The 15,615-nt window shown below is 39.6% G+C and overlaps 1 protein-coding gene across 3 annotated transcripts in view; it reads left to right on the forward strand.

The window, feature by feature from the left end:
* The window catches only part of DOP1B (DOP1 leucine zipper like protein B), a 54,315-nt gene extending 39,214 nt beyond the window's left edge, over positions 1-15,101 (forward strand). For all 3 annotated transcript variants that reach the window (XM_064471367.1, XM_064471376.1, XM_064471385.1), the window contains 11 exons: positions 781-922; positions 1,327-1,409; positions 1,639-1,748; positions 6,046-6,192; positions 6,610-6,671; positions 7,603-7,731; positions 8,253-8,389; positions 8,728-8,783; positions 10,360-10,509; positions 10,994-11,123; positions 11,801-15,101. In XM_064471367.1, coding sequence (XP_064327437.1) covers positions 781-922; positions 1,327-1,409; positions 1,639-1,748; positions 6,046-6,192; positions 6,610-6,671; positions 7,603-7,731; positions 8,253-8,389; positions 8,728-8,783; positions 10,360-10,509; positions 10,994-11,123; positions 11,801-12,058 — 1,404 coding nt within the window. In that variant the 3' untranslated portion in view covers positions 12,059-15,101. The remainder of the gene's footprint in view (positions 1-780; positions 923-1,326; positions 1,410-1,638; positions 1,749-6,045; positions 6,193-6,609; positions 6,672-7,602; positions 7,732-8,252; positions 8,390-8,727; positions 8,784-10,359; positions 10,510-10,993; positions 11,124-11,800) is intronic.
* The last annotated feature ends 514 nt before the right edge of the window (positions 15,102-15,615 follow it).

Here is a 15,615-nt window from a genome sequence, read left to right on the forward strand (position 1 = left end):
AATGCTACCTATGAGGTGAGACAGCATTACGGTTACTTTAGTGTGCCAACAGAGAAATTAAGTCTCCACTTCTGCTTCAGAGACTGGCCAGCAAAATGACAATGATGATAAAAAGACAGTTTTGCCATCTTACTATCTTATAGCCTCTTCACAAGGGACCTGTGCTTTGCTTTGGATACTTGGGATTTGGTTTCCTTAGAGTGACCAGCTTTTCTTTTCACTGGGAATTAAATATGCTGAAGCGTGACTCTGTACATAGTTTGATGCTATGTCTTGCTTACCCCTAATAGAAAAGACTGAAATATGAACAGATGGATTGCCATAAAATAAAACCCTGCCTCACTTAATGTTTTCCAAATATAGAAGGAATAAAAAGGAACAGTGTTCAAAACAATAAAGGCATTGGTATGCCATTTCTGAGGGTCTGAACAATACAGATCGTGTCTTTGAAGCTAATGTGTAAAGTGTGGTAGAACTGATGCCAAACTGATACTATGTTAATGGTAATGGCTTGCATGGAAAATCATGACTAAAACCTCCATGATAAGCAAACTTAAAAGTTTCTTCTGCTTCTTTTTTTCTTGCCCATTCTTATTTGAAGTGAGCAGTAGTTAGTTATCTCGAACACACAGAGAGTTAAATCAGAGAAGTATTTATGTTTCTGAGATAAAAGTGCTTACTTCTGATCCTCCTGACACGTTCCATGTAAAGAGGACTTTGCTGGATTGGCCAAGTGATGATAGCTTTCATCTGATGCCACATTGTCTGGTTATGTTACAGGAGGTGACCCAAAGAATCTTGGAGGCTGTAGGGACTGTTGCTGGTTCTTCTCTGGAACAGACGAGCTGGCTGAGCCGGAACTTAGAAGTGAAAGCTCAGCCTCAGATTTTACCAGATGACTTCAACATTGAAGATGTGAATGGTAACATGGTTCTGTCTGACCTTCTGCTGCTTTTTCTCTTCTGCTTAAGCCAGTGAAGAGTACAAGGTGTTAGATAGTGTGTAGCTCGCATGGGAAGGGAGTAATACAGACAAAAAGGAAAACCAAAAGTATGCATTATCCTCCAATAACAATGTCAACCTAAGCAGGTTTAGTCATTATCTGCAGATTGTGTATAATATAGAAGAAAACTTAAGGCAGGTGCAGGCAATACATGCAACAGAACAGCACGGGGCATGAGGTATATCATTGTGGCAACATGCCCAGAAGCTGTAATACCAATAGGCAAATAGTAACAGATCTCTGATTGGGAAGAAAATTAGCAAACAGCAAAATTGAAACATGTCTTGTCTCAAAGGAAAATTAAATGTTTTTGCCTCTTTTAGATACATCAATGGCACCATCTTCAATGGTTTCTGCCTCTGCTCCTTCGATATACAGTGTCCAAGCTCTTTCTCTCCTCGCAGAGGTAAGTAGGAACAGTTTTGTAGTTGCTGCTCTCATCTGTGGAGTGGTTGTTTATTGATATTATTGAGCAGAGGAATACATTGGGTTTTACTGGTAGATTAAATGGGAGGTTAAATCTTTATTGAGGCATCCCGTGTGCACACATATTCTAGCCTGAAATATGGCATGCTTTCCCCTTTTGTCAGAAATACCAACTAAAGGTTTAAAGAGACATTCTTTTCATTTTTAAGGTTCTTGCTTCTCTTTTGGACATGGTTTACCGGAGCGACGAGAAGGAGAAAGCTGTGCCATTGATTTCACGTTTGCTTTACTATGTATTTCCTTATCTACGCAACCACAGGTGACTTCTCTTTCTGCACATGTGATTTTTCTTACATCTATTTTTTTTTGACCACACTGTAAGACTTTTGCTTTTTCTTCTTCTCAGGAGTGCTTAATAGTCAAGGGGAATTGTAAGAGTTGGAGACCTGAGATAAAAAATCTCGTATAAATAATTCTCTAATGTAGCCACCAACTGTACAGGACAGAGAATTAGGTTTTCCCCTTCCCACACTATACAGTTGATCTTTTGCTCTAGAAAAAAAGTCTCATTATTCTCAATAACAAGTGAAATTTTCCTCAAGGAAGGGTAACTTCCTTTCCAAGCCTTAGCCCTGTGAAGCTCCTGTGCTCAGACACTGCTGTCCTGAATCACATCCTGGAAGAGCTGCTCTCTCTACTCAGTGTGGAAGACCTCAGGAGTGAGAGACAGATAGTTAAAATAAACCTCTAGGAATACTTTTCACCACCCTCTTTCTGCTGTTCACACACACGCCTCCCAACTGGAAGAGCACAGATAATGAGCATAATTAATTGGCATTTGGGCCAGTAAGATTTTGTAACAATTATTTTGCAAAGTTGTCAGCTGTAGAGTGACTGAACCTGTCAGCTGTTCTGTTCTCTGTGCCTTAGTCTTCTGGTGATCTTACAGCTTGAGTGATAGGCCGTCTTCCACAGTACTTCCCTTTTGGGAGAATTATTTTACATATCCAGTAAGTTTATGTTAATAATGCTAAATCCCTTCTCAGTGTAGAAATCTAAGAGTAGACTGTCAACCTCACCGTACCAAACAATTGCAGCATTAGGGACATTACCATGTTTTGCATTAAACTGTGGTTTTGTGCTTTTAGAGTGTTTTTCCTCACCATTCTTTTTCCTGTAATGAATGATTAGAATTCAGGGTAATAATTGGTGGCTATGTTTACATTAGCAATTTGATTAGAGCAGTAGTGTAGTTTTGAAGTGAATCTCTTGATTTGCCTGTATTTATGAAAAGCTGATTCAGTACTCCAAGCAGTTTTAGTGCATGAAATAAATTCCTTGAGGAAACTCTTAGAAGCTCCTACACAAAAGTGACCCAAGAGGGCTCACTAATTCCTGACTGCACTGCCGTGAGGAGATCTAGCACATACATATCAGATATGCCAGTAGAAGGCTGTCAAACTTGGGACATCCTGAAGCTGTTCTTGTGTGCCAAGTTACTGTGCCCTACTACTTTCTGTCCACTGTGGGCCCTCAGCTCTTCACTGCAACTGATACCTGTCTTTCTGCTGCTTCTTCCTTATCCTTCTGTTTCTTCTGACATGCCACCCCTTCCTACTTCATCCGTCCTGTTGCTTTTCTCCAGCTGAACACTGTTGCTTTTATTGTCCTTTACTATCATTGCTTTTCAATTTCTGCCATTCTGACACTTACCTTTTCTGCCTGTTGGGGAAGAAGGGCAACAAGGAAACAATGCCACTGCTGAGTGGTGGTTGCTGGGCACTTGCTGGAAGAAGCAGCCCTGCCTGCTGCCAACCCTGTTGTGGCTGATGCCTGGGTGGACAGCAGAGCCCCCATCCATGTGTGCAAGTCAGGTTAGAAGGGTGAGGTTTGGTAAGAGGCATGGAGGTTATAAGGTCCTCCTCCTGTCCTCTCCGTTCCCACTGGCATTGTGCTAGTTAAGCCTTGTTGGCCAAATTCTGTTGACTTTTGTCTCTGTATAGACCCTGTTGGCCCACAGGGGAATGTACAAGGTTATGTTTGTCCTCTCCTCTCTTTCTATTCTAATAAGGTATGAGCTGTATTTCCCCCAGGAACTGAAACCTTTTGTTGTTTGAGCTTTGTGACAGCTGTTTCTGTTCAGCAGTAGGTGTTCCTCCCATCTGCGTTTTTGGCCTTTACTTAAATATCCACTTTCTGCATATGTCAGGTAATGGAAAGAGGCTGTGAGATGGGGCAGCAGAGCGCTGGGCAGGTCACAGGACCCATCATGAAGTAGGAACTGTGCAATATCTCCCTATACTCTGAGCCTAGTTTTTTCAGCCAGAAGCATAGGTGTGGGAGAGGTAGATTATATCCTTTGTCAGCTGAACAGTATAACCTTTTTCCCATAGGGGCAGGAGGAGGGAGAGGAGAGCACTTCCTTGCTGTGTGGGTGTCCTATCTCTCAGGGCCTCATCAGCTGGTCCTGCTTCCTCAGCCTTCCCTGCCTTTCTCCCAGTGCTATTCACAGATCTCTTAGAAAGCAAATTCTCTTTTTTTCTAGCAGCCTCTGCTAAGGAAGCAACCATCTCCTATCCTTCCCTTCCCTTTCCTGCTTGCCCCAAGTCCCATTTTTCTGAGTTGCAGCTGTTCCTGCTGTAGCAGGTATCAAGCTTCCTCTCCTCCTGGCTACTACCTTCTGGCTGCTACATTTTTCTGAGCAGACCAGTCTACACTGAGGTGTGGGATAGCATCAGCTGCAGCTTGTGGGTTGGAGAGGACAGTGGGGATTGTCTCGAGTGTTATTTAGGTCACAGTCATAACCACTAGCCAGTATACAGTAAAGAGCAAAAAAGGGTATAGAGGGTCAGGGAATATATAACCAGGCATGCCTAAAAGGGATGATGGGTTGAATGTCACTGGGAAGTGAGCATTAAAGCCAGCAAGCCTCAGGGTGCAGCAGGGTTTGAAGACATTTCCATGCTCCCTTTCAAGGGGGGTGGATTAAAAACGATGCAGAGAAATTTTGGGAAACTGTTCTTTTCAATGCATTCTATTTGTGCATTTTCCATTGGTATCTATTACAATGTCTTCTGCCTACTTCACCCCTAACCACGTCAGTCAAGTTCTTGACGTATGGCATGTATGTCACTCTTGTTGACCAGGGCATATACCATCACGCACATGCATCTGGTGCCCTCACCATTTGCAGCAGATATGGAAAACCCTGCCTACAGCCACCTCTGAAACTGTTCCTGGGAATGCTGGCATCATGCTGCCATGCTTGGCGTGCTGTGAGCCAGCGGCTGCAAGCCAATCATTCCATCTCTGCCCCGTGTGTGGAGACAGCACAGTTAAAATTCGCATGGACACCACTGCTGTCAGGATGTCCTCGTGAACTGGTTCAGGGGATAAATTATGACTTCTGCAATGCAAATGCAGATCCGAACACCAGAAGTCAGCTAGCTTTTTTTCTTGCAAAGAAGATACTCCCATACCCTTTGGTCTGAGACTGATGGTTCAAAAGATGTGGGCATCAGGGTCCTGTTGAAGTTGCTGAGATGCCTGGAGATTTCCCTTGATGGTTCTCAGCCTGGCAAGGCCAGCAGTCCTTGTGATCTGTGTAGCCACAACCATAACAAGATGGTTACTGACTGAGAATGTGGAGCCCCCATCAGGCCCATAGATGGGCTGTATGATTTTCATGTCACTCATACATGCTGCTTAGCAGTTGGACTATAACCTCCAAGACTGTCTTCATGTCTCTGTCCTCCCTAGATTGGCAGGATTTTGGTTGCAGGGCTCCATAAAAAGGACGTAGCCTTCCTGCTCCAACCAACCTTGAAAACACAGGGGCCACTGAAGCATTCTGTGAAGGTGTGGTTCCAGCTCACAACGAAGACCTTGACAGCATCTCTTCTCAACCAAAAGTCATGTTCCTCTCAGTCTGAGCACCACCTCCCCGACCTGAAACCTTTGTTCAGCCATGAGCAAACCAGTTACCGTAGCAAGGATTCATAGCAGAATGCTGCTTGGAATCTGTGTCCTCAGTGAAACTGAGGTGCCAGAGGAGAAGCATCAGTTCATGCAGGGTCCCTTAACCTTGTTCCTACCAGTTCTGACTTGAGGTCCGTGCTTCTTCCCTACTGTGCCTTGTAGACAATGGTGTCCAAATTTGGAGTGGGATGGTGCATAGGGCAGCACAAGGAGAAAAAGGCTTGTGTGTGAGATTTTTATACAGGTGATGGTGGCATAAGTGTTATCTGGGTGACAGATTAAGCCTATTATGGTACCTTCTAAAGGGGTCTGCTGACAAGGATGCAAAGCTTATTGGAAACCTTTTTTCGGGGTAGTTTCGAACCACACCTGTAGCAGAGACAGGCAGTACTGTGCTGTAATATATCTAATCTGAAAATATCTCCCCAAACCAGGTACACTGGAAACGTGAGGAGCTTCTGCACAAACTGGTTTGATCTACTGACCTCCTGCTGCTCCAAGTTATGAGCTAATGTACACATAGCCTATTCCTGAGAGAATTTGGTTAAAAGTTCTGGGGAACGCTGGAGTTTATTTTCTGGTTAAATAAACTTAACTTTAAAAAATATATATATATCATTATTGTTCTCTTCCCCCAGTGCCTACAACATTCCTAGTTTTCGTGCTGGTGCTCAGTTGCTCAGCTCATTGAGTGGATACGCCTATACCAAGCGAGCCTGGAAAAAAGAAGTTGTCGAGTTGTATATGGATCCAGCTTTTTTCCAGATGGACACTTCATGCACTCAGTAAGATATGGGATTGTAGCACTCCAAGATTCTATTCTGAACTTGCAAAGAAAGGCTTTAAAGGGGAATGGCTAATACTGGAAAGAAAATTCTGTTTAGTACTTTCTTACAGAATACTGTTAAAAATGGGTCTCAATAACTAAATCTACTAAATGCCTTATAAGCACGGAAATTTTCATTATACTGTAGAAGAATAAACTTGTCTTATGCTGATACTCCCCTTAGTGATTAGGGAACTGCATACAGTAGACTTGGAGAACCTAGAATGCAGTATGTGTTAAACCAGGTAAGAGTCTGCATATTAAATTTCATTTGGAAGCTGTTTCCTTGTACGAAATGTTTGACCAAAATCTTTTCTGAGGTGAAAACATACAAAAGCTTTCTCTGGTTTTCTAATTCCTTCTTTATCTTATTCAGCTGGAGATCCATTATTGATCATCTTCTAACACATGAGAAAACTATGTTTAAAGATTTGATGAGTAAGTATCAGCTACTGATAACTTATATCTACATTAATTTGAAATCTGTTTGCATTCAGACTCTTGGATACATTTTTAATATACTAATATGTCAATAAAATGCAGACAATGCATCTGCATAATTGAGTATGTTGCCAACTTTATTCACAACTAAAAGCTGTGCTAAATTAATTCTGTATTTTGGTCATGTCTAAAACACCCCATAAGTATTTTTGTTCTAGAAATGCTAATGTTGGACTCCTGTGTTTATCTTTTGTCATAATGTTAAGTTGCTGAATTGTGACCTTTTGCAGCTGTTCCCTGTTAGAAAGCAAAGAGACTTCTGCTAACTTTGCAGGTGTCTGTACACTGGCATCGAGTTTAGGAATGTGGTGCACCAGAACAGCAAACCTTTGAGCGACGTGCTTTGACCTCTAATTCAGGCTTGTGGAGTGTGTAGAAGAAAGTGGGGGAAGGGGTGGGATAGAACCCCGTAAATTTGCATGAAGCATCAACAGAAAAAGCAGCTTTAGTCTCTTTTTCAGATCTTTTTGAAGAATACTTGAAGGGTTACAGTGCGAGACTAACTCATAATGCACTCTTTTTTTAACAATATGTATTTTTAAACTTATCTGGTTTTTTTCTCAGTAAGTCTTAAACCTCTGAGACTACACATCTATGGATTTAGGAGACTGAAAAGAGGGGAAGAGCCATGCACGTAAAGGCAGAGGCAGGGATTTAAAATACTGGACAACCACATTGGAGCAGCAGTGCTTATTTCATATAATTTTCCTACTAGTGTGAGCAGATCTGGATCAATACCAATGTATTGTTCAAATTAGTAGGCCTAAAGAGGGTTTTTCTTTTTAATGTATTTCCGGACATAGGAATTATTTTCAGCCCAAAGCACAGGAAGTCTTTATGTGGTAGATAATTCTTATCTCTGTTATAGATATGCAGAGCAGCGCCTTAAAACTGTACCCAAGTTTTGAGCAAAAAGCAATGTTGTTAAAGAGGCAAGCTTTTGCTGTCTTTAGTGGAGAGGTTGATCAGTATCATCTCTATCTTCCCTTAATACAAGGTAAGATTTGCAATTTCATCTGCCTCTTTTTTTTAGCTGTAACACACATATAAATTGTGTAAGGAAGGAATGTCACCTATTTTCCAATACATACTTCCTTTTTTTTTTTAAGAAGTTTTTAACAAAAATTATAAAAATTATGAAACTCTGAATCTCTGAATTCTAACAATAAATAATCTCATTAAGAGGGAGACAGGAATGTGGGATCCAAAGCCTTTGGTCTGGAAATATAACTGGAAACATTATTATTTTGTGGCAATATTCCAGCCACTCTTGGGCTATCGTTGTTCTCCTTAAATGGCAGTTTTGACAAAATTTTGTCCAACATAAAACCACCATGTCTTCAGACTTTTTCTGAATCACAGTTTTGTTAATAGAGTGCAAGGGACTCTGTTGCTGATGATAAAGCACAAATTTTGTTTTGTTCCTACATTTTTTTTATTTCCCAAAACAACACATGTTCAGGAAGATACTACTTTTTGTTGTTGTTGTTGTTTTTACTTTTTTTATGTTTATTTCAGAACGACTGACTGAGAACCTTCGTGTTGGGCAGACTTCTGTAGTTGCCGCACAGATGTTTCTCTTCTTCAGAGTTCTTTTGTTAAGGATTTCTCCTCAGCATCTAACCTCATTGTGGCCAATTATGGTAACTGAATTGGTAAGGAATCAGTAGTAATTTGAAACTAATTAACGTGGGGGTTTTTTCCCATTTCACCTTTTTCTTCCTCCCTAGTACACCCCCTCTTTAAAAAAGGAAATGTTTTCATAGTTTTACATTAGCCTGACAATTTGGGAAAAGAATTAACATTCTCATTAGGAAATACCTTTTTGATGAATTTTGTTGTTGCTAATGTAATCTCTTGTATGATTTGTTAATTTGTTGCAAGTCACAAGAGTAAACTAAGAGTCTGTGGTTCCTTATACTATGTGAAGCATATCTTTTTTGTCATCGAGTTGGATGAATGTTTAAGCATCCCCATGATTATTTCTTTAAAGATTCAGACTTTTCTACAACTGGAAGAAGATTTAACTGAGGAAGACGAACCATCAAAGTAAGAATTACCATTTGTCTGATAGAGAACTTGTGAAAGCTGGTAACAATTGTGCTTATGATACCGTAAAAGCCGGTTAAAAGAACTCTCTAAGACTCAATTTTGGAGTTTTATAAAGCAGGCATTCTTTTATTACAGCGCTGGATGCACGGGGGATAATTCCTCCTAGCGTGCATACCTACTGGAGCTCATTTTTGACATTTATACATGGAAGTTAACACACCACACCTATCTAATAAATAATCATTGACCTCACAGCGCATCCTCTTCTTCCATTGGTCTGTATCTTCTTCGCTTAAATTTAAAGTTACAGTGTGATTTTAATTCACTGCGCATGCCCAAGAGGAGTAGGGGGGTAGTCCTTTTGTCCCTCAATTGAGTCGGTGGCCGCAATCTCCCCCTGCCAGAATTACCTTTCCCCCAATTTCCATGCTTCGGTGCCTTCTGGGTCAAAATATTTACTTTTATCACTGCCAACTGATTTGTGGCCTTCCCTGATTATTCACAACCTTCTTTGTAGCAGGATATTTCAACAGTTAGTCCTTGAAGTTCTACTGATCTGTATCCTCTTAGGAGAATCTTGTCAACGAGGCATTTATTGCTAACACTCTCTTATCTGGCCCAAGCATTGTTAAAATTCTCAGGTGTTAAGTTTCCACTCCTATCTGTGATCCTTTCTTAATTACTAATAACTCCTGAGCTATTCCATTTGATCCAAGAAGAAAATATATATACATTTGAGACAGCAATTCTGGTGCATTGGCCAGGCATAAATTTAGGACATCCTGTCCACCACAAAAGGCACAGTGGAACCTTCCATCTTTTAGCTTTTGTTCAAGGTATCACTTGTTCTGTATCTGCAAAATTTTATTTATTTATTTACTTATTTCTCTGTGATAGGAAGAGGACAACAGGATTTTTTTGTTATTGCACTTGCGTATTTCTGGTACTGATGCATCATAGTTTAGGATTGGTCTCTTCTCCCAAGTTACTAGCGATAGAACAAGAGGAAGAGGCTTCAATCTGCATCAGGGGAGGTTTAGATTGGATATTAGGAAAAATTTCTTCACTGAAAGAGTGGTCAGGCATTGGCACAGGCTGCCCAGAGAGGTGGTGGAGTCTCCATCCCTGGAGGTATTTAAAAGATGCGTAGAAGCGGTACTTCAGGGCATGGTTTAGGAGGCATGGTAGTGTTGGTTTGATGGTTGGGCTTGATGATCCTAGAGGTCTTTTCCAACCTTAATGATTCTATGATTCTATGATTATTTTTTTCAGCAGCTGAAATAGTGATATGTTCAGAAAACATAAGTAGCACTTATTAGCTGCATACAAAAATAAGAGATGCTAAGTCAGCATTTTAATATTTTAACACACATTTTTTTCTGAATATTTTAGATTACTTTTGCTTCTAACAGCCTTTTATATTTATCGCAGTGCTTATACAGAATAAAATAGCTTTTATCGTGTACCGGTGCAAGTGCTCATTTCTGTAAATGTGTACATTTCTCTTGCCAAATGAAAAACACTTTGTGGATTTATGTTTTCATGGTTCATTTCTTAATTGCAACTAACACAGGAGCAACAGCAAAATAACCAAACAGAAGGTCTCAGGTGATGGGAGTGGATCTGACATACAGCAAAATGAGCTGTCCTTGTACTTATCAGCTTGTAAGTTTTTGGACACAGCACTTTCTTTTCCACCTGACAGGATGCAGTTGTTTCAAATGTAAGTCCTCCAATTATTTACCTGTTCTCCAGGTTGTTGCCATTCTTATCATTTAAAGTGATTCCAGGTCTATCTTCTTCTAGACTTAATTTGGCCATCAGTTCTTTTTACAAGTGCACATGTTGATACTGAGACCAATGTAATTCAGGGTATTTGGAAAAACAATTTGGTCTTGCAGTGTAGGAGGATTTCACTATCCGTATTAGGAGGTTCTCTAACTTGGAAAAACTGGGAGAAGAGAAAGACGGAGACTGTTTTGTTTTCCCATTGCACATTTTTGCATTTTTTTGGAGCCAGTTACATTTAAATACTGACATGATAGTAACGTCTTTGTTCATTAAGTTTGGCTCTGGTATTAGCATAAAATTATAATTATGACAGCTCTTTCTGTAAACAAACCAGTGCTCTACTAAACTATGTATGATCCAGACAAGGATCTTTTTTTTCTGCCTGTCATCTTAATCAAGTAATCCATTTGTTTCAGGTACAAATGGGCATTTGTCCCAGAGGTGGACACAGAGTTATCTACTGTGACCTCTCATCTGGTAGAAAATCATCAGGAATGCAGACCACACATTATAAGAATCATGGATCTGCTGAAGACGAAATATGGGGTAAAGAAAGAATGCGTCATGTGACTCTTTTTCTTTTCTCTTTTTTAAATCCATCAACTTACTTTTCTAAACAAGTGACAAGATTTTAAGTTAGGCAAGAGGTTTTTAGATATTGTAATAAAATTCACGTGCCTTTTAAAAATGATCTGCCTGCTTTCACATATATATCCTGAAGATGTCAGATTTCTTTTGAGTGTGAGGGAACAACAGGCAGTTGTCTTATGGTTCCCTTAAATCTGCCCACAGTCACCCAGGGAAAACAATTTGTCTCGAACAGGATGGGTATTTATAAAAATAAGAATGCTGTACTTTGTCAAAAAAGTTTGTCATAATAGCCTTTTAAATTACCATTAAGGTTTCATATTAATTCTTCCAGAAAAGGAAATAGGGGCATTAGTACTTCTCAGAAATATCTCTGTATTCTGTTGTTTCACAGCAGATTCTAAAGGTTAGTCCAAATTTGCAGTTTCCTGAACTTGAGACTTCCACTTAACGGAACCTCAAATCAAAATAAAGTAGCAATGCGGCATACCTCTAAACAATTTATAGTGTGATACAGTTGTAGGCTGTGGATCTCTTAGTATGAAAAAAGTGTATAGCACAGGGTCCAGACAAGCTATAACAACATTGTCTCTCAATGCAAAACCTTTAGTAAATCTCGGTTTGTTTCCTTACAGGAAACAAACAACACTGAGGGAATTTCCAAGAAGCCCAGATTTCCTCTTTTGAACTTCCACTCTATATCTAGCATCACCCAGCTTATGCCCTTCTTCAAGACTCTGTGTTGCGCATTTACAAAAAACGGGAGCGAGTCCCAGAATTCACTTACTTCTGCATCTCTCTCTGTGGACTGTGTTGGCAGTAATGGCATGAAGATCTTGCAACAGCTTGAAGAGAGTGTTGAACGTGACTTCCTTGAAAACATGGAAAGTTAAGCTGCACGTCGGACACTTGGCTCGTAGTGAATAAACAGCAAAAAAAAGGGAAAACTTTACTGCAATTCTTCTTTCTTCACCAGTTTTGAAACTACATTTTGGGTTGGGTTTTCTTCCTGCTCTTCGGTAATCCAGGCTTCTGAGTTGGTGTTAAAAAGCAGGATTCTTCAGTTCCGGGGGGGAAGTTTAGTAGTAATTTATCATCGTTACTGCATTCTTTTATTTGTTTTCAATATGAAGGATTAAAGAGATTTTGTAAATGAAGAATATTTTTGACTGAAAGTACCAATTGTACCATTTATCCAGTAATTTTTCAAGTAAGTTTTTTGGAACTGCTTTTGGAACAGCATTCTGAAGGTAAATTTAAGAAAAAGCTAATATTCCATGTCAGTGTACAATCAGTTTGTAGATAAGTCATTTCCTGAGGTTAAAGTCTGCTTCTACTTCTCCTTTCATTAACTTGTCCTAAAACTTACCAAGTTCTAAACAAATCACCTAAATTTCAAGCAGATGTATTTTATAAGTCTTAGCATTGTACAAATAACTGCGGACTTACCATGTCTGTAATTTCAACTCTGTACTATAATAGCATTCTTCAGAACTAGTGATTCCTAAATAAAAGACAAACACAGGCATAGAAGACAAAGCTATGCAGTAACATTTTGTAATTTACATTACTTGAGGGTTTTTTATTTTGATTAATTGACTAACAATATTCTAATGCAGTTTTTTAAATTAAAAAACTTTGTTCTTTCAGTGACTAAGGTCACTTTGCAACTTCTGAACTGCAACTAAAGGAAGACAATTCTGTAAAAATACAATTTGCTGTATACCAACAGCCTAATTAAAATGAAAATTCTTTTTTCTAAAGAACACTTTTTATACAGAAGAATGTATTTGGCTGTTCCTAGGTGTTAAAAGAGGTTGGGGAGATAGTCACAGTGCCACGGCTACAGTAATATTCAAGATGCAGCTTATTTCGGAACCGCACTGCTACCGCTGCCCGGGACCTGGGAGAGAGCAATTAGTTCTACCACCAAACAGTGCAGCTGCACGTCTGAAGGACACTTCTCACAGCCAGCGCATAAGCACCATTGCAGCAACACATACAACAAAAGGCTTAGTTGAATTTTCATATTTAGTGGATTATCTGACTGAATTTGCAATGCTGATCTGTTTGGGAGGGGAAAAGCTTTGTCTGGTCTTTTTTTGGTTTTGTTTTTTTTTTTCTTTTAAACACATTTTCCTCCAGAGAAATTGGTTTTGTAAGATAGATCTGCAGACTGGACATGTTACTTGAGTTACTTAGAAGAACAAAACTGAGGTAAATGTGCTGGGTATTGGACTTCCCTCTGGGGTTTGCTAATTAAAAAAGGACATGGAAAATGTATGGTTTAACGTCACTAGGTTGTGAAGTCAGGGATTTATTTTTTTGAAAACTCGCAAAGAAACATGGAAGGCTATTCTGCAGTGTTTTTCACCTACAGATATATGAAGTTTTCATCTTTGGATTATAAACTAAAATAAACCCTGAACAACATGCTTTACTATGATAATACGGTAATGCCCTATGAAGATAACGCTATAATAGGGTTATGCTAAACTTCAGGATCTTACGTACATTTTTACAGTTAAGGAGGGTGATAGACTGAAGTGTAATATTGTGTAGTCAGTAAGAATGTGAATTATTTGTATTAATATAATTTATTAATGATCTCTAATGCTATTGGAATGAACACAAGTGAAAAGTTATCCTGTTAAAGCATTACTTGAAAATTGGAGCAGAATATTTTTTAAATGTTTGTGTTCATTACTTAAAATATCTTCAATAATTTTTAAAGAGACTATTGTTAATACTCAGGATTATTTGGTAGTTTTACTTCCAGCTTCCTGGTGGTTGCATTCCATACTTGGGTATTTCCCTTAAAATCCTGATGAAATGCTGTCAAACGGGCTATTAAAATCTAAGACAACTTTTTGCCATCAAACCTTTTGTTTTATGTTCTCCAATAAGCTATAAACCTGGGTCTTCACGTAGTTTTCTCACTAACTGGAGGTGGTGAACCAGTAACTTAGATTGAGGGTTTTTGTCATCTTTCCCCTTGAAAGGAATGTCCCCCTCTGGCTGCCTGTACTTCAGATGTGCAGGGGAATGGACAGCAGTCACTTCCCCCCCGAGCTGTGGTGGTGAACTTGAAAAACAGAATCTGTGACCTAGGTCTGTATAACTCTCTGACTGCTAAGATGATCTTACCTTCTACAAAAATACCGCTTGCTTCTAACCCCTGCCTTCCTACATGCATTTACCTTTGTACTGTGGTTCTGCAGATGGCTGCTTTAAATGGCCTCAGGTACTTGTAACCTGCAGAATCCTTTCACTGAAGCAGAATCTAATTCTTAAGAGAAAGTCCTTTAGAAATTAGTATATAAGCAGATCTTGTATCATCATAAATAGGGTGTGAATAAGGAGGAAAGGGCTCTAACTGAAAAAAGTCCTGCTTGGGTGGTGGAGTGGCACAGTTACATAGGCCTAAAGGTATTTCTACCAGTGTAACTTTATTCATTTATTCCTACGGGACTAACTGTAGTAATTTTAATTCTTACGCTACTGCTGTTAAATCCACATGAAGGAGTAGGGTTGTACGGCTCTAACACTGGTACTGCCAAAGCAGTATAACTTCACTGTAGAAGAATGCGAAAAACTTCAGCCTGGAACTCGGTATCAAGAACAGGAGAGAAAACGCTTTTGTTTCACTGTGTAGTTCTTTGCTTGTTTTCAGAATAACCAAGCTTGGCTTTCTCTTTTGGATACTTCAGCTTTGGGATAGCATAGCCACAGTGCATGATACACAGAGGGAGAAGTATTTAAACATTCAAAAGGGTTTCATTTTCCCGAAGGAAAAAAACAGTAGGTGCAACCAAGGTAACTACCAAAGAACAGCAGAACTTAAAATATAAGGAGCATTAAGTAATGGTTAAGTGTATTCAATACTATATTTGAATGTAATTATTCTAAAAATATTAAATGTTAATTTGAAATACATTTTCAAATGTACTCCTTGTTTTTCAGTCTACTGGTCACTTACGAAGTTTTAATTTTTATCTGATTCTGTAAAAGCTCTCAAGTTCAGTTTCAACGGATGAGGGCTCTGTACAGAACTCCACAAAACTCAGCTTTCGGATCCCAGCAGCAGAGGTTCTGTGCTAGCCCCTACGCTTGCCTAGGGAAAGACTGAACCACTGCCTCCCTCATCCTCTCATCAACAGCCCCTACTGATCCAGTGTATACATCCCTATCTTTTGCATTCCAGAACCTTCCACCCTGCAATCCCAGTCCTGTGGTTTTGGGATAAGTTTTCTGGATTTGTGTGCCTGGAAGAACTGCATAGAGCAGATGGAAGAAGCTGCTGCTGCAGCATCAAGGGAACATTGACCGACAGGCACTGACCCCCTATACGGAGGGAGCATCTCTTCCCAGGAAATTAGGGACTGCTGGCAGAGCTTTCCAAACCTCAGTCTGTACACTTCCATATCTTCAGGGCAAATGCCCTGAAAGT

This window comes from Phalacrocorax carbo, chromosome 1 (assembly GCF_963921805.1).
Source record: "Phalacrocorax carbo chromosome 1, bPhaCar2.1, whole genome shotgun sequence".
Classification (NCBI taxonomy): Eukaryota; Metazoa; Chordata; class Aves; order Suliformes; family Phalacrocoracidae; genus Phalacrocorax; species Phalacrocorax carbo.